General features: G+C 46.6%; 2 protein-coding genes across 3 annotated transcripts in view; one reads left to right on the forward strand and one right to left on the reverse strand.

Moving 5' to 3' along the window:
- GLB1L (galactosidase beta 1 like) lies at positions 1-12,183 on the forward strand. Its single transcript, XM_084805347.1, has 16 exons — positions 1-397; positions 1,737-1,909; positions 3,111-3,261; positions 3,735-3,795; positions 4,113-4,207; positions 5,097-5,277; positions 5,370-5,428; positions 6,054-6,175; positions 6,559-6,599; positions 6,889-7,007; positions 7,979-8,053; positions 8,947-9,036; positions 9,162-9,275; positions 9,485-9,616; positions 10,556-10,762; positions 11,219-12,183. The coding sequence occupies exons 1-16, from the start codon at positions 296-298 to the stop codon at positions 11,435-11,437; spliced, it is 1,941 nt and encodes a 646-aa protein (XP_084661473.1). The 5' UTR covers positions 1-295; the 3' UTR covers positions 11,438-12,183.
- The window catches only part of ANKZF1 (ankyrin repeat and zinc finger peptidyl tRNA hydrolase 1), a 22,596-nt gene continuing 15,912 nt past the window's right edge, over positions 11,632-18,315 (reverse strand). For both annotated transcript variants that reach the window (XM_084805333.1, XM_084805322.1), the window contains 5 exons: positions 17,271-17,526; positions 16,680-16,791; positions 13,674-13,841; positions 12,759-12,829; positions 11,632-12,676 (listed from right to left, as the gene is read on the reverse strand). In XM_084805333.1, the coding sequence (XP_084661459.1) occupies positions 12,556-12,676; positions 12,759-12,829; positions 13,674-13,841; positions 16,680-16,791; positions 17,271-17,526 (728 nt within the window). In that variant the 3' untranslated portion in view covers positions 11,632-12,555. The remainder of the gene's footprint in view (positions 12,677-12,758; positions 12,830-13,673; positions 13,842-16,679; positions 16,792-17,270; positions 17,527-18,315) is intronic.

An 18,315-nucleotide genomic window follows, 5' to 3' on the forward strand; every position in this document is an offset into this window, starting at 1 on the left:
AGCACGAGATGATTGTCTATCTCTGATAGTTCGAAGTCTGTGTTTCTCAGACCTTGAAATCTGAGTAGAGAAAACAGCCTCTCTGTTTCAGTTCCTCCGTGTTGATCTTCTTTTGTCTCTGGATTTGTGGGAGTTTGGTGCCTCATGATCTCCTCTGATTCATGGTCACTGGCTCTGGATACTGTTGCAGGGATATTCCCTCCTTCCCTTCTCTTTCTAATATGTAGTGTTTGTGCTTGCGTCATCTTCAAATTTTGGAAGAAGCGCCGGGGCCTGCCCACTCACTAGTCATGTGATGACTCCCTGCTACTCCTTGCCTCAGGCTGAAGCTGTAGCCAAAGAGATGGGGCTGTGGCTGTATGCCCTGGTGTTATTGTTGGGAGGCCTGCAACTCCAGGTAAGGAATAGGAAGGAGATTATGGGAGGGTGTTTCCTTGGGGGAAACAACAGAGATGACTCTTATCTTAGGGTATCTAAGGGAACTGTATCTGTTGCTCTAGGTCCCCCCCCCCTTACTTTCCGCACAATTAAACTGAGCCCAAGCTCTTCCTTGGATATTCCTGGAACTTCTCCCCCATTCCCCACCTGTTATTCTGTCTCTTGTCATTAGAATGTCTGCTCTGCTACAGAATTGAGCTCTTATGTGGTTATAATTATCTGGGAGTACCCCAGTATGGAGCATATCCATCCTGCTTATTTAAAATACCCTGCAGTCAAGAAAATGGTGGCTGCTCCTTTATCCACAAAGCAAGGGCAGAATGGCTTTATCTGCTGCTGTAATATTACTGGTGGATCAGGCAACAGTGAGGAGCAGTCTGTAGTGCAGATGATTTCAGGGTCAGGACAAGATAAAGTGAATGACAAAATCTTTCTCCTGTGCGCTGGCTGGAGACGTATGTGACTGCAGCAGAAGTTAAGGTACAGCACTGGTAGCCCCAGGATATGATTCAGCAAATGGGCCTATATGGGCCAGTAATTCAGGGATACTTGGGAGGGTCTTGGAGCCTGGGGAGAGGATTTGAACCTCTGGTGCAAATCTTCACTGGAAAATTAGATTTAAACTTGGAAGATTTTGAGCCGGTTGAGCATGTGCAAGCACTTAGAGATATATTATGTGATATGCCTTTGTGTATTGGACTGCACTTGGGGAATGCATGCCATGTGTACTTACATACTAGGACATTGCACTGCTTGGGCCAGTTCTCACGACACACTGGGCTCACCATGGCTTATTTGAATATGCAACCCCCAATGGGGTTGAGGCATGTTGTCCAAACCTGGCCTCCATGGGTTACTCGAGAGTTAAACAACTATAAATTGAGGGTTATGCGAGGCCTGTTTAATCCTTGAATAACTCACAGTGGCTGGGTTTGGACAACACCATCAAGGGTTGCATATTCATGCCTGGCACGTGCTTTGGCTCATCATGGGTTAAATAACCCATGGTGAGCTTGGTGTGTTGTGTGAACCAGGTCTATGTGTGCTGAGTATGCAATGAATCCAGGAAGCTCTGTGCAAAGCAGTGACATTGTAGAGATACCCATGAGAACAGACAGTGTCAACCTTACTACCCAGGTTCCATGGCAAGGAAAATGACATCCATGAGTATCTCCTGCTGTGACAGAAAGCAGGGGGTGATGCTCCTTATCTGATCCTCGTAGCAAGGGATGGGGCAGTGTTGCAGTTTTATATAAAAATAACTATGTTATCTTCCCCGCTCCCATCCTGGATGCCAGGCCACCTCAGCGGTCCGTTCCTTCAGCATTGATTATGAAAATGACTGCTTCCTCAAGGATGGTGTTCCATTTCGCTATATCTCGGGCAGTATCCATTACTTCCGTGTCCCACCTGCCTATTGGAAAGATCGGCTCCTCAAGATGTACATGAGTGGCCTCAATGCTGTGCAGATGTAAGTGATAAGTAGAAGTGGGGCTATGTTGGTATTTAATCTGTGCAGTGGCGTCTCGAGGCTCAAGACTGCCCATAGGTGCTGCAGCTTTCTCAGTGGGTGCTCCTCGCTTTAGACTCTGGTCAGCCTTTGGAACAGCGGCACTTATGCTGAGTGAGAATGGAGCTGGCCCAAGTAATGGAGGCCTTTGACTGTATCACATGGTCCTACCAGGACCTAGAGCACCTTGTGGTCAGGGCCAAAATGAGCAAACACTTTTGCAAACAATGGCACACATATCCATATCACCCTATCTAGAATACAGAAAAAAGGGCTGCAGGAAAAAATGTCAAACCTGTGCCTGTTGTTGCCCACCTTTCCTTTAGGATTAGGAGAATTATCTCTGCTCATGATCCCAACTTGAAAAACAGGGCAGACAAATCTTTGTTCATGTCTTTCTCCCACCCCCACTTTTGTTTGGATATTTTGACATACTGGACTGAAAAACTGGAATTGGATCATGTAGATGAACTGCTTCCGCCAGGCTTTTAAAACCTGGCTGTTCAGGCAGGCATTTGGGATGGGTTAGGGTTTTTTAGAGCGGTGTTGTTTTGTTGTGTTGTTTTGTTCAGTTGATTATGTAAATTCGTTGTATTTCGTGTTATTAGTATTGTATACCGCCTAGAGTGGCTGAATAGTCGGCCAGATGGGTGGCTAATAAAACTAATAAGTAAATAAAATAAGTAAAAGACGAAATATGTGTAATGTGTAGGGCTTGGCCACAGCCATAATAGATTCCTGCCTTATTTATCCACAGATATCTCCTAGGGCAAGGTGCAGAACCTCTTTCAGTCCAAGCGCCAAATTCTATTTCAGAGAAACTTTTGGGGGCTGCATTCCAGTGGTGGGTAGGACCAAAGGCAAGGTGGAGCCATAAATACCAGCATATTTTAGCTTAAAACTTTTACTGCCAGTAACTAAGCCTTAGGAGAGGCATTTCAACCTTTTAGAAGGGTGGGGGGGAACTGCACAAAAGCTGGAGAACCACCAAACAATTGGTGGTTGCAGGAAAGGGGTGTGGCCATCTGGGGAAACCAAATTAGGACCCCAGGAGGCCTGGATTTGGCCCCCAGGTCTGAGGTTCGGCACCTCTCTACTAGGGAGTATCCTCCTTGTCTCAAGGCTTCTATTTCAGACTGAAATGTGTACCTTCATCCCTCAGCTATGTGCCCTGGAACTACCATGAGCCACTGCCTGGTAGCTACATCTTTTCTGGAGACAGAGACCTGGAGGGATTCCTGGACCTGGTAGAACAGTTAGGCTTGTTGGTGATCTTGCGACCTGGGCCCTACATTTGTGCTGAATGGGAAATGGTGAGGGCTCTGCAAAAGATTCAGATGAGTTATGACTCACTTGCTGCATTTGATTGCTATTCTACACTACCCATCTCTGCCCACATGACTGCCATTCTCCTCTGAGTAAACTGTCTATCATTTCATTCTTTTTAACTCCTCCTGTGCCTTGGCCTTCTATCACACTATCCTTTCCTGGTTCTCCTGCTATTTCACTGACCAATCTTTCTCTCCTTTTCTTCTCCTTCCTTATCTTTCTTGGGTTTTGATCTTGTAATTTTCTTGCTGTATATTTTTTGTATGGATGCTGCCATTTGCTTTCGTGACGTCAGCAACTACTTTTATGATAATGAATCTCAAACTTGCTTTTGCCACTATGGATTCTCACCTTCCAACCAGTTCCACCAGTACTTATTGTTTGGATCAGGGGATGAGCACCTACACACTCAGGCCTTATTGGTGAGGGAGGTTGACCTCTTGACCTTTTTTCCTAGGGCGGCCTTCCATCGTGGCTGTTGGCAAACCCAGGCATTATCCTGCGCACATCTAATCCAGGTAAGAAGGAACATTGTAATTGGGGGTGCGGGGAGAGACAGGCACTCTGGATCTCAGTTTCAGTTCCCTAGATTGTTGGTAACTTTGTTTTGGTTCTGGCTTGTCTACACCAAGCTGTTAGAAGGACAATCATCTGGGCTTCCCAGCTTCCATATCTCGCCTGCAGAAGTAAAATATGTTGTTTAATGGCCGAAAGGGACTTTCAAACCTCTTCTCTCTACACAGTACCAGTCTCCAACTCTTTTCTTAACAACTATGTTGGGAATTGGGCAGTAGTGCCCCGGTCCTTGGTTGAGTGAGTTGCTTTCTGCTCTCAGATTTCCTGAAAGCTGTGGACAAATGGTTGGATGTCTTACTGCCTAAGATTAAGCCCCGTCTCTATCAGAATGGTGGCAACATCATCAGTGTCCAGGTGCGTGCGGTGTTTCGGCATTATGTTTCCTGTCTGTGCCTCCAGGGTGTGGGGGTGGGCAACTCCAGAATGAGTTAGACTCCAACTCCTGTCATCTCTGTCCATTGGCCATGCTGCTTGGGGCTGATGAGAGTTGGAGTATGACAACATCTGGAGGTCCTCAGGACGTCCACTACTGCTCTAGTGGCTTCCTGAACAGCTAACTAGAGGCATGCAAAGTTAGCTTGTTGAGCTGGTGTACATTTGTGTGCACTTGTGTGTGCAGTATCCAGCTGAGGGAAAATAAAAGCCACTACTGCATTGCCACCACTAGGACTTTCTGTGGAAGAGACAGGCCAGCCAAGGTTTCATTGCCCCTGCCTGAGCACTGACTACCCTTTAAGAGAATTGCCATCTTGATTGGCCTGTCCCTTGCACAGAAAGTTCTGATGGTGGCAATGCAGTGAGCAGCCACTCATTATCCTTCTATCTTTGATCTTGGCAATACTTCATAGCGGGCTCTGTGACAAATAGCAGAAAGCAGAAGAGCATTGATGGACTGTAGATGGAGCATGGGTGGGGTGGAGTGCCAGGTAGGATTCATATACCTTAAACCGTCGCTTCATACCTGTCTTTCACTGTCAAGCTAGAGGGGCATTGTTAACAATAAAACCCTTCGGCCACATCAGGGGCTTGGGGCTTTCAGAATATCATGTTTGTCTCCTTAATGAAGAGTGGGGCTGTACCTACTTTGGTGACCAGCATCTGGTGTAAAAAGGGTTGGGCACCACTTCAGTAGACCTAATGTTTGACAGATGAAGTCTGTACGAAGGCTTATAAAAATCTGCTCCTTCAGGCAGGGTAAGGGCTGTGAGTCACCATTCTTTAATGTTTGCTGTTCTCCAGGCAGGTGGAGAATGAATATGGGAGCTACTATGCCTGCGACTATGACTATCTGCGGTACTTACTGGCTGCCTTTCGTGCCCACCTTGGCAACGAAGTTGTGCTCTTCACCACTGATGGCACCTCAGAGTCCGAGCTCCGATGTGGGACGCTGCAGGGCCTTTATGCCACTGTGGACTTTGGACAAGGTAGTGCAAGCCTGGACGAGCTCTGATGGGATTGGCAAGAATCAGGAAGGAGTCTTGGTTTGATTTCTGCTCTTATCTTTGCCCTTTAACAGATGAGAACGTGACAAAGGCATTTGAGCAGCAGCGACTGGTTGAGCCGAAGGGGCCACTGGTGAGAGGTCCTTGCCTTGAATTATGGAAAGATGGCATCCCATGTCTTCAGTAATGCTTACTCCTCCTGAGCACCCATCTCTCAAAATAATCTGGCCACGTCTCTTCTAGGCCAGACTCTGGCTTGTTTCCACCTCTCATGTTGTCTGCTTGACTGCCATGTCCCTTCCCTAGCATCTTCCAAGGTACTCAGAGAATCAAGAGTACTGAAGTGTTAAATCCTTCTTTACTCACGTGGTTACTTAGCTGGTGCTGACACCATGAAGCTTGCAATCAAGTGCTTTCAAGAGTCTCTTGACAGGTTATGAACTTGGCTTACTTCTTTGAATTATTAATGATGCCAGACCTACAGGCTCAAAGGATCATCGAGAGCAATCCTACCTTTTGGTAGGCATTTCTGAGGGCCTTATCAGACTAATTGGCCTGTGTTGCAATGAAACCAGCTCTCACAATATATAGACTGTCTTGGCCATTACAGGTGCGAAGAGATCTTCATCCTGTACAGTGAGATTCCAAAATGGGCAAGGGAAAAATTGATATCTTTTACCCTGCTGCTTCACTAAAAATGTTGAAAATTACTTAACTGCCCCTGCTCCATAAAGGTTTTGATTCTGCTTTCCTCCTAGGTGAATTCTGAGTACTACACAGGCTGGCTGGATTATTGGGGTGAGCCACACTCCACAAAACATGCCAAGGACGTGGCTCAGGGCCTGCAGAAGATACTAGAATTGGAGGCCAACGTCAACATGTAACCGTGAGGCCATAGGGGAGAGTGGGCAATGGGGCATAAGCAATAAAACTGATAATACAAAGTGGGGGCTAGCTCCAAGGTGCAAGCCCATGGCTCTTTGCTTCACCTTGCCCTCTGCAAATCTCTCAAGTTGCTCTGAAATGTGTGTCTGTGTATGTAACCTCTTGTTATCTTTGGCCATTTGCATAGCTGGCAAAGGTTCCCTGCAGAATGAAGAGTAAGGTCCATAGTTTTAGCCACTACTCTGGGCCAGAGACTTTTGCATTCCCATTGCAAAACTAACTAGCTCCCATCTCTTTTTGTCTTACTCCCCTGCCTGTAACTGCCTTATTATTTCAAAGGCAGGGGAACTCTTATTGTGATATTTGGCCTTTTTACAGGTATATGTTCCAGGGTGGCACCAACTTTGGTTACTGGAGTGGTGAGTTTCTGGCTGTTGCCTCAGCCAAGACTAGGGAAACCTAGTTTCTGGCCAGAGTCGAGGCACCTGGGTTGGGGTGGGTGGGTGGTGGCATTAAGATGCATGGGCAGCGTGTGCTCTCCAGATGGTTTGGCCTGCTACTCCCATCAGCCCTAGCCAGCACAGCCAATGGGGAGGGATGATGGAAGTTGTAGGCCAAAACGTCTGGAAAGTCGTAAGTTGCCCCCCCACCCCACTTACGTTGAGAGGTCCAAGAGCCTGCCTTATTCTCACAGCCTTCTCTATCCAGGTGCTGATTACAAGGATGGTTACAATCCCATCACTACTAGCTATGACTATGACGCACCTCTCTCAGAAGCTGGAGATCCTACTGACAAGCTGTATGCCATCCAGGCAGTCATTGGCAAGGTAAGAGTCTAGCACTCTTTTGGCAGTGCATGGGATGCAGTGAAACACTTCATACTGATTGAAAGGGGCTATTTATCATTCAGGCTGTTGTATGAAGTGTGCGTGCGCACACACATATGCATGTACACCAGGATACACTGTGCTCAATTCAGTAACTTACTGCCAGTAAAAATCAGGAACTATAACTCGGTTCTGTTCATGGTTCTTGGGAACAGAGGAGTGGAATTGACACTAGTTCAGGACTTCAGCTGTGCTGTTGTGCGTGGTCAGACCTGACCTTACCATCGAGTGAAGTGAGCTGCTTCAGGTGGCAAATTTGGGGTTACTTTTCCGGGGTGGCAGATGGGTTTCTGGGTTCTGCCATCCCAATCTCCAGCTCACCTGCCCTGCCTCCTTTATTTAACATTAAGTGTGCACACTGCTTTATCTCCTCTTATTGGCTTGGAGAGAGAGGAAGAGGAAAGAGGATGACTAAAACACACTGGGAGGAAACGCAGCACTTCTGCTTGCTTACTCACACGTCTCACATAATAAGTGGGTGTCAGCCCAGCATTAGAGCATAGTGTGGAGGGGACAAGTGAGAGTGAAAATCAGAACATGCGTGTGAAAGAGTGAGAGATATTTTTTAATAGCACTGCATCTTTACTCGGAGACATCCCATTGAATTAAATGGGGCTTATTGCAGTTGCATCCTGGACATGCATTCTTTGAGCACCAGTCAATGTCATGAAGACCAGCAGAGAAACACAAGATACGTTTACTTTTTATTATTTATTATTTTATTTATTTCTCCAAGGAGTTCTAGGTGGCTTACAAGATTCACTCCCACCATTCCTCTTTTATCCTTACATCAGCCCTGTAAAATGGTTTAGATTGAGACAGTGACTGCTCTTCATTTCAGGTGCTGTGTGTGGAGCTGCCATCATCTGAAACAGGGGCCCAATTCTGTTGACATATTTTTTTAACTTCAGTTTCAGGTGCTGCCCACAGGACCAATGCCACCCCCCACCCCAAAGTTTGCATATGGCTATGTAACCCTATCACAGGTGAGTCAGAACTGGAAGCCATTCCCTCACAAGTGAATTTCTTTGGTTGGTAGAGAGGTTGGCTGTGTTCCCCTGCACGCTCCCTCATGCACCTATGGTGACTGGGTGTGGACGACATGCCATGGCTCATCATGGGTTATTTAACCTTTGATGAGTTGCAGTGCCCACAAGCACCAAGTTGATGTTTAACTTGGGGGTTGTCGTGTCATGTGAATCTGGCGAGTGTGGGTTATGGGAGGGTTAAACAACCCTCCCATAACCCATTGTCTGTTTTAGGGTTATGCGAGGGTTGTTTAACTCTCATATAATCCACACTTGCGGGGTTCACACATGACAAGCTCTGAGCAGGAACTGCATATTCAAAATGGTGGCTGCATTTGTGCTGCCTTCCCCTTACCTCACGGTGGGTTAAATAACCCACGGTGGGCTATTGTGTCATGCAAACAGCCCCAATGTGTTCTGTCTATCAGCTATCTCATCAGATATAAGAACAGGTAGATAAGGCAAGAAAGCAAAGTGGGGAGGAGTTCAAAGGAACTGAAATGGAAGCTGGTGAAATATAAGGGAACTTCTATGGTGGTAGATGAGATACCTTGCATATCCAGATAGGGATACAGGACCTTTTTGGTGGTGGTACCACCATTGTGGAGTTTTCTCCCTCCAGAATGTCAATAGATTCACTCTTCCCATTTTTATTTGGTGTTTAAGAGAGGTATTTATTCAAGAAGGCATTTTATGACTGAGTCTGCTTATTGTTTTCTGCTGGCTCTTAATGCTGTTCTCTGGTTAATTGGGGGGCTATATTTTTTTCATGTCAGCCACTTCAGAATAAAAAAGCAGAGTAGACATAATTTAAATACAATAACTCTTCCCACTCTTCCTCTTTCTTGTAGCGTGTGGCCTTGCTGGATGTTCTAGGCCTTATCTCGCCTTCCCTGCCATTTTATTCCTCCTTCCCCCTCACATTTGAGGCTGTGAAACAGGTAAGAAATGGGGCAGGAGTCCGTGTCAGCAATCAGAAGTTGTGAGAGTCCAGCGGGGATGGTCTTTCCTATTTGTCACCTGGATTGTAGTTCATACCTGAGAGGGCTTCTGTTCTGTATTCCAGACCCATGGTTTCATGCTCTACCGGACTGTTCTGCCACATGACATCCTGGAGCCTGAGCTGCTCAGTATTCTTGAGAATGGGGTCCATGATCTTGCCTACATTCTTCTCAATGGAGTAAGGTGGAAAGTGGAGGTCTCCCTTGTGGGCAGGGAAGGTGATCATTCACTGCAATTAACTGCAACAATGCAACAAGTCCCAGACCCTCACTGTGGCTTACAGTATCTCCATGGGATTGTCAGGGGACACAGGGGCTTTGCTTCAGCTCTGCAAGTGCTCCTCAACTACGATGACTGCTAATTCTGTTTCTCCCTTTCCCTCTTCAGGAGTACAAGGGGACACTAGAACGGGACAGAGTGAATGGGGTCAATATATCTGGGCAGCTCGGGGACACGTTGGACCTGCTGGTGGAGAACATGGGTCGTATCAACTTTGGGGCCAATAACAGTGATTTTAAGGTACATCTGGACAGGAGCTTTGGGGCTGCTACTTCTGGAATAGTGGGTTGACAGGTAATGCTTCCATTATTGTCTGCTGGAGGCATGCTGTGTTGAGACGGACTTTTAAGGACGTCCCTGGCTGTGTCAGACTTCTAGCCTAAGCTGAACACTAGCCAGCAAGGATACCTGCCAAGACTGAATGACTGAAGCTCTCAGCTGGAGTTGGGAGACTAGAGTACAATGAAATAAGTGGAGGTCTTCCATGAGCTTTGGGATGTTGTCCTACCTTAGGAAAATGGGCTGTAAGAGCTGCACAGGCCTGGTTTTTAGCTCTGCTTCAGTCACTGCAAGTTCTATTGCAGCTTAATTTAATAGTGTGAATAGTACTAGATCCAAGCACGAGTGCTGGGGCAGTGAGATTGCATTTCTGTGTTGGTTATTTACCAATTTTCTGCTCTAACTGCTTCTCCAGTGTTGGCAAATTAGCCCGCATAGGCACTTCCTCCCTATTACAGAGCAATTATGCCAAGTCAAGAGGAGAGTTGTGTGTAGCTCTCATCACTCTCACACTTTAAGGCCAAGAGATGCATCCTGGCATCCACTGTTTCCAACTCAGAGAAGGCTCATTGCAGAGCTATCCTGGCCCTCAAAGCAGGGTAGCAAAACAGTGCCTTTTCTATCACCAGATACAGTATTGCTCTTCCCAAGGGGGAATGTCCCCTAGCCTACTTTTAAGAAGAGGAAGTGCGTTGAGCCTTGTAACGGTCTTTCAAGAAGGAGCAGATGGGGAAATGTTGGATATGCATGGGTAGTGGCTGATGGTCCTACTATTTGCAAGGTCACTAAATGAGTAGTAACTGAGCTGTAGTTCTTACACTTAAAAGATGGACAAATGCTATTCTTCCTCCACTCTTGGCTGCACCTAACCAGTCTGTCTTATCCCATCCTCCTGCCCAGGGTCTAATCCACAATCTCACGCTTGGTTCCACCATACTCAGCGACTGGCTCATCTACCCCCTAGACATTGACTCAGCTGTGGCCCATGCATGGCCCCCAACTGCCCCATCAAGTAGCGGGACCACAGGACCTGCTTTCTACACTGGTGTCTTCACAACGCCTGGCATCAGCGAGGACACCTATGTGAAACTCCCAGGCTGGAGCAAGGTACTCTTGAGCCCAATCTCTAGCTAGGCAGCTATGCTATTTCTCCAGCAACTGCGGGGCAGGGGCCTCGTCAGAACTAGACAGCTAGCTGCAGCTCTTACACTGCATTTACTGTTTTGGCACTGTATAAAGGTATAAAGGATTCAAGAACAAGTATGCAATAGATAGTTTTGCCTTTCCTTTTTCCTCTGTTTTAAGATCAGATGGCCATTAAGCATTTAAGATCATGGACAGGATTGTAGTCTTAAGTACACTTACCCCCTAGTAAGTCAGTGGGACTCCTTTCTGAGAGAACATGCTTACCATTGCATTAGTAAAGCTTATTCTCTTGCCCCAGCAGACCTTCCTGGCTTCGGGGGTGAGGAACAATAGATGGAAGTGACTAAGCAAAGTTTTGGGATATCTAAGTAGAGAGAAGTATTGTCTTGTAAGAGTCCCTCTTGTCTTTTCACTCAGGGCCAGCTCTGGATCAATGGCTTTAACTTGGGCCGGTTCTGGCCAGCTCGGGGACCTCAGCAAACTCTCTTTGTGCCTGGCCCACTCCTCAATGGCTCAACCCTCAACACTATTGTGATTCTGGAACTTCAGGATGCTCCAGAGAAGCCCAATGTGCGCTTCCTTGACCGGCCCCTTCTCAATGGTACCTACAGCTCCACCCACAGAAACACGGAGTAATAGGAACTTCTATCCAGCTATGAAGTTGCTGAGATCTGCAGTGCAGCTGTAAGAGAAATTATTTCCCTGAAACCAACATATTCTGTAACATTGATTCCTATGTCAAATGAATAGAGGGTACTCTTTAAGATCAAGGCTCTGCTCTTGTATGTCAGACTGCAGTTTAAAGAGGGGGTAAAAAAGCACTCAGGACTGTGATTATTAGGAAGACAGTTTATGTACTCAGACTCTTCCCTCAGTACTACTCACAGCTGATGTCATACAGGCCTGTGCAGCAGGACAGAATCTCAGCACCTAACGTTGTATTGTAGGCATTAGCCTCCAAATTAAAAATACACAAGCCTGGTATGGCTCTGTGGTAAGTATATTTCTCCACTGTGCATCAAGGGATTGGGGAGAGAAGATTTAGGGACAAAGAACAGTTTTATAGCTCCAGTTCAAAGCTAGACAGACAATGCAGTGAAAATAGTAGGGTGTAAGACATGATGAGTCTTGATGAGTGTAAGACACATACAAAGTGGCATATAGTGGTGACAAGGCACAAATAAACCTACATCCAACATCAGTAGCAGAGAGCAAAATTCTCTGTAGTGTACATTAAAAAGGACCATGGTTTTTATCTTGGTCCTTAAACCATCCTGCACAACTTGTGATGCCATATGTTTCACAAAGACATAGCAGCAGAATGATGTTCCTGCAGGCATTGTTTTGTTTAGGGAAATGAGAGATGATCAAATAGTTCTGGTTGTGGTCCAGAAAAATATTCTCATAGTACTCAACTCTAGGCAGATTCTCCCAGTTTTGGTATATTCACTGCTAGAATAGGCGATGTCTCTCCCTTTTCCAAATGGAGAGAAGAGGATATCTATATTCTTTACCCCTGGACACTGTCAGATATCTTCTCCACCCACTTTGCACATATAACATTTATCTTCTGGCTTAAAAGGAAGAAAATTTTCTCAATAGGCACCAGCTACCCATGTTAACCTCCTATGGGATACATGGAAGCAGCTACTCAGGTCTGTCCTCCCTTCTCCCACCCAAGTGACAGCAACCATTTAGTAGGATTTCCATTCAGAGTACAGCAAGTATAGTCCACTGGTACTGAATCCCCTCAGCTAGGACGGGGCAGCTTTCCCTTGTCGATGAGCTTGCAGACAGCTTACGGAGCAGAAAGAGAAGTCAAGGTAATGGAATGGAATGCGGCCCAGCAGTGACTCCCCACAAAGCCAGCAGCGCCTGTAGAAACCAAAGAGACAGCACCATGTAGCCTTGTAGTTAGAGAACATACTAAAATGAAGGCACCGCTCTCCCAAGGTACCTGGTATTACTTAAAGATGCACCGGAGTCCTTCAACTGGGAAGCAAGTCTCCTCTCAGCCGCCAGAGCACGCTATAAGAAAAAACAAGCTGTTAAGAACAAAAAAAAAACCTAGCCCCCAGGGTTAAAAAGGAAAAGGGCCTCCATCCCTCTGTACATAGTCAACCTCAGAGGTTCTGGCCAGCTTGCTGTGCAGGAATGTCCCAGCTGGGCCAAACTATGGAAGGAATCTGCCTACGACACTGACCAAGTCAGAATTAGCCACTTTTATTCAAGGGAGCTGCTTGACTTTTAAAACAGAACAAAAACTAAACTAGAACAGTTTGCACCAGAGATCATCCCCAAAATGGGGGGGGGGGGAGTATTTTAGCAAGTACTGTAGTAGAGATGCCCTATAATCTTAAACTAATCAAGGCCAGAGTATATGTTTCTCTATAGCAAGATCAGGCTGGCACAAAGCAGCAAGTTCTGAATCCCTTCTCACTGTAACTCTGGCTGATGGGTGAAGCCTCAGGAAGTAGGACAGACAAAGCAGGTTATTTCCCATCCTGGGAGTTCCTTCTTACTTGTAGGCCATGTCACACGCCTACACAAAAGGCAGACATGCCTCTTTTGGGTTCAGGGTACATCCCAGCATGACATGTTAAGTAGACCTTCAAGAATCAATCATTTTTTTGCACAAGTGGGCAGAGAAAGGGCAAGAAAGACATATACAAATAAAACATCTCAGTGGAGATGTCTGGCAGAAGGCAGCAAAGAAATGGATCATCACTCAAGAGAAGATGGTAAGTTATCTTGTCCAGAAAAAAGGAGTTATCAGCACAGCAGAAAGTTTTAATGGATGTAAGCACAGAAGTGAATGCCACCTTTTAAGCCACCCTTTTGCTTGAATCACATGAGAATGTTAGGCCCTCACCTTCTCACGGTCACTTAGCAGGGCAAAACGCTTTTTCTCATCCTCCTCTTGCTCCAACAGCTGCTGTGCCTCTCGTTCCTCTCTCTCACGCTGCTTCCGCTGGGCCTTCTGTGCTCTGCGGCGTTCTGCCTGCCTAGCCTCCATTTCAGCTGTTAGGGGTCCGGGGACCTGTGGTTACAATGTAGATGTAGATCAGGCAGTACAGGGGCAGGTCCCAGCATCAAGTGGCCAAAATGAGCCTCGGAGGGACTAAACCAGGGGTTTCAAACCTTTTTAGGCTCGTGAGCGCATCTGGCATTTTGAGGAAGTCAGAAACTGACTGCAGGGCGGGGGGAACCACAAAAATGTTAGGAGTACCCCCTTATCTGTGTGTGCATGTGCATGCTACCCACTATGGCTTCTCTCTCACTCTGGGGCTATTCTTTGTTTCCTTCTCTCTCTCTGGTGCTTTTCTTTTTCTCTGACTCCTCTTTCTTTCCCTCCATATGTCTCCCGGTCCTGTCTCCTGCTCCCCTTCCTTCTTTCCCATTCCCCTGGCTGCTGTTCCTTCCCCTCTATCACTCGCTCCTTTCTCTCTCTGGCTCCTCTTTCCTTCTCTCCCTACACCCCCTCCCTGCAGCTTTCTTTCATCTCTCTCGGGACTCGTTCTCCCCCCACCTTTTCCGCTGGCTCTTCTGTCTCTCTGCCTTTCTCTGGCTCCTATTTCTCTCCCACTCTTCCCACCCCCTTGCAACTGAATGGAGCAATTTCTCTATTCATTTGCATTCTGAACATGGGTGGTGGTGGGGTGATATCCAGTCCTCATCAAGGACCCTGTTGCCTCAAGGGTTCTTGATTGGGGGGGACTTCTCTCTCTCTCTCTCTCTCTCGCGCGCGCACACACACACACACACACACACACACACAGTCGCTTTTTGGCAAGGGGGCTTTATCGCTCCTAAACCAGCCTACGGAGCTATTCCTCAAAGGTTTGTAAAGGGAGTGAAAAGCCCCCCCTGCTGAAAATGGGCAGGGGGGGTGACATCCACCCCCTACCAAGGACCCGGCTGGCTCTAGAGTCCTTGAAGGGAGAAGGACTCCCCCCCCGCCCCGCCGCCACTGTTGGGCAGGGAGGCTTTTTCACTCCGTATACAACTAGATAGGGCTGCTAGTTGGAGAGTCTTTTACATTTCTGTGGGTATTTGGCAAAGCAATCTTCAAGTGAGGAATCGTCCATAGGCTTATATAGGGAGCAAAAAAAGCTTAGTAGGCACCATGTTAGGGACCCCTGCATAGACTTTCACCTTGTCCTGTGTATGTCGTCCCACTCAACTGCTGGGTGCACACTCCCTGGACACCATCCAAATTCATTTTTTCCTTCCCCAGTGGACTCCAATAACATGTTTAGATGATATTTAGTTGGACAATTAAAACAAACATGCAAAGACATCCTCCATACACATACCCAAAGACACCTTCCATTTAGCAGATCAATGCTTATTCAGTAAATGTTTGGTTAAAAGAAATGAATGTGCACTGTGTGTGTGACACCACAGAAATATGTAAAGGAGAAATATGTAAAGGTGGGTGGCAGGGTCCAAGTAGCTTCCCTCCCCAAATTATATTATTATTATTAGCATTTCTATACCACTTCATAGCTGAAGCTCTCTGAGCGGTTTACATAAGTTAAAACATTAGATACAATATAAAAAGTTTAAAAGCCATTTACGTAAATGCACACAGACAATATACACAGACATATAATGAAAAACAACTTTGTCATTAGTTGTCATTCATAACTAATGACACATTCAAGACAAATTAAAACTCATCATGTGCTGCCAAATGCCTGGGAAAAGAGATAGGTCTTAATCTGGTGCCTAAAAGATAATAATGTTGGCATTAGGTGGACCTCATCAGGGAGCTTGTTCCACAGATGGGGGGGCCACCACTGAGAAGGCCCTCTCTTTTGTTGCCACCTTCCAAGTATCAGGGTGGAAACTGAGCCCATAGAGCCCCAGAGCAGTTCTGATTCGGAGGAGGAACAGCTATCCATGGGAGAGGGGCCAGCTCATCCCTCACAGGCTCAGCACCTGGCAGAGATTCCTCCTGCTGGCATTCCTGAGGTAGATAGTGATCCTAGCCGTGAGAAAGTAAGGGAACGAGGCTTGCTAGATGCTCGACACAGATGCAGAGAGCGACGAACAATGGAGGGCACAAAAAGGAGGCGTAGTGCCCATTTGGCGCGCAAGCAACTGCTGCCTCCCATGGACCCAAGGGAAAGAGGGAGGATCTCTCCCTAGCCCATACGTTCTGGGTCTTCAAGTGACTCTCTTTCAAATGGGGATCAACTGCCTATTTGAAGCTTAGGCCACTCTGCTGTACCTTGCTTTAGTCGCTGGTGATTAGCATCAGAAAGAGTCATTAAGTTGTAAAAGGATTCAAGCTTTGAAAAGAATCCTTTCATCTGTGTCTTGAGTTGGCTATTGGAGTCTACTGAAAGAGGCCGCCAGGAAGCTCCTTGACACCAAGCTTCTTTGGGAAGAAGCCCTCAGAGGAGGGCCATAGATGCTTAACAATTGTGGTTGTATTGTTATATTGTGGTTTTAATGTTCTATATATTTTAAATTGTTTTATTGTGTGCTGTTTGGTTTTAATTTTTGTGAACCGCCCAAAGAGCTTCGGCTATTGGGCGGTATAGAAATGAAATAAATAAATAAATAAATAAATAAATTAACGTAGTATATGAGTAGGTTCGAAGTGAAGTTGTGTGAGAAGCAATAGAAGGGAACAAAGCAAGGACTAATGTATTCTATCCATCTATTCTCCCCACCCAAGTTGCAGGTCATGCAACTCAAAAAACCACCCAAAGCCAGGCAAAAAGTAGAAAAAAAGTCTTCTATGGCCTTGGCCCTGGACAGTCAGGTTGCAGCTGTCCTCCACTCCCATTTATTCCCAAGTGTTGGGATCCAGCCCAGACACCTCCCACTTCCTCACACATGCACCCAGGATACTGCTTCCACTCACCTGGGCTCGGACATAATCGTATTTTTCAGGCTGTTCACCCATGAACTTGCGGAATTCACTACGAGTTTGCTTATTGGCAGACACACAGTATGGAGGCTGTTCCTGTCTGTCCCTGGGTAGGAAACACAGTGTGTTGCTCTTTGAGTCCAAATGTACAACCTTCACCTTCGTAGCAGATATCACTGCTGAGAAATGAAGCAGTGTGAACCACATCACTTCCCTTGCTTCCAGAACTAGGCACTGAGGGCAAGGCCACCCAAGGCTATGAACAGATTTTAATTTGTTCCAGGAAGTGGAGTGGGCTATGGCTGCTAGTTAAAGAGCCTTCTGCATTTCCATGGGTATTTGGCAAAGCAATCTTCAAGTGCTCAGGCTCTTGGAAACCAATTAATTCCTAATGCCCAACCTGGGCTCATACTGCACTGTGTGTTGTCACCAGGAGCAGTAGGCATCTAGCAGGAGCTGATTGCCCACACTGAAGTCAGAACTGCTGACCCTGTGCAGAGAGCAAGCGAGACTCAAGATCCATATCTCAGGACTCTAAAACAGAAAGCCCTGCCCTCAACATATCCCTCTCCGGCTGGGCATTACCTGAGGGCAGGGTCAGCCCCAGTCTCCAACAGCAGCCGCACAACTGCACTTCTTCCTGCTGCTGCTGCCACATGCAAAAGCGTCCAGCCACTCTCATCCAGGGGTGTGTTGAGCAACTCTTGTGGGGCCAAACTATCGCACTCGTCTCCTTCATCTGCTGTGCTATCAGCCATCCCCAGAAGATGCTGTAGTGCTTTCATGTCTCCCATCTTACAGGCTGTGAACAAGGCATCCTGCACTGATATGCTGGGAGTGTCTGGGAGGGAGAAGAAAGGCATTCATGGTTCATGTGAGGCAGTTACCTACAAGGATACCCAGTGTCATGTAGTGGTTAGAGTGTTAGACTGGCACTCCAGAGACCTGGGTTCTAGTCCCCACTCAGCCTTGAAGCTCCTCAGGTGACTTTAGGCCAGTCAATGACTCTACCTCACAAAGTTGTTGTGATAGAATGGAGAGGAGGGGATCATGCATGCCATCTTGGGCTCCTTGGAGGAATGGTGGGATATAAATATAATGAATAAATAAAAGAGAGCAGAATATTCAGGCTCTGCTTCAGGGGGAGGTGCTGTTCCATCAAGGGTGAGCTGTTCCACCTGCTTTCCTCCCCCCACCTGGGGACTTTAAAAGCAAGGCTGGAGCTGCAAGTTGGGAGGCTCTGCTTTGGGGGGAGGCGCTGTTCCAACCAAGGCATTTTTTTCCTCATCTGCTCTGCCCATCCCCCTGCCTGGGAAACCTTATAAGGTGCCCCAGATTATTCCAGCTCTTTTCTGGTATTTTTGCTGATGGGTTTTTGCGTTTGGATATGTAGGAGGTGTGTTCAGGCTGCAGGGTTTTTAGTTGTTTTAGTTTTAAATCACTGTTGTGATATTTCTGCTTTAAATTTGTATTTAGTGTACTGTTTGAATGTTGTATTTATATATTTTTGCAAGCCACTTTGGGGGCCTTTTGGCCGAAAGGCAGCATAAAGTATAACATAATGTAACATTCAAGTCCCAGCAGCCAACCTTGAAAAAAAGGCCAAAATGGCAAGTCACTGTAGAACCCC

Source organism: Heloderma suspectum, chromosome 1 (assembly GCF_057233095.1).
Source record: "Heloderma suspectum isolate Gila_16-S chromosome 1, 16-S_ref, whole genome shotgun sequence".
In the NCBI taxonomy this organism is placed as follows: Eukaryota; Metazoa; Chordata; class Lepidosauria; order Squamata; family Helodermatidae; genus Heloderma; species Heloderma suspectum.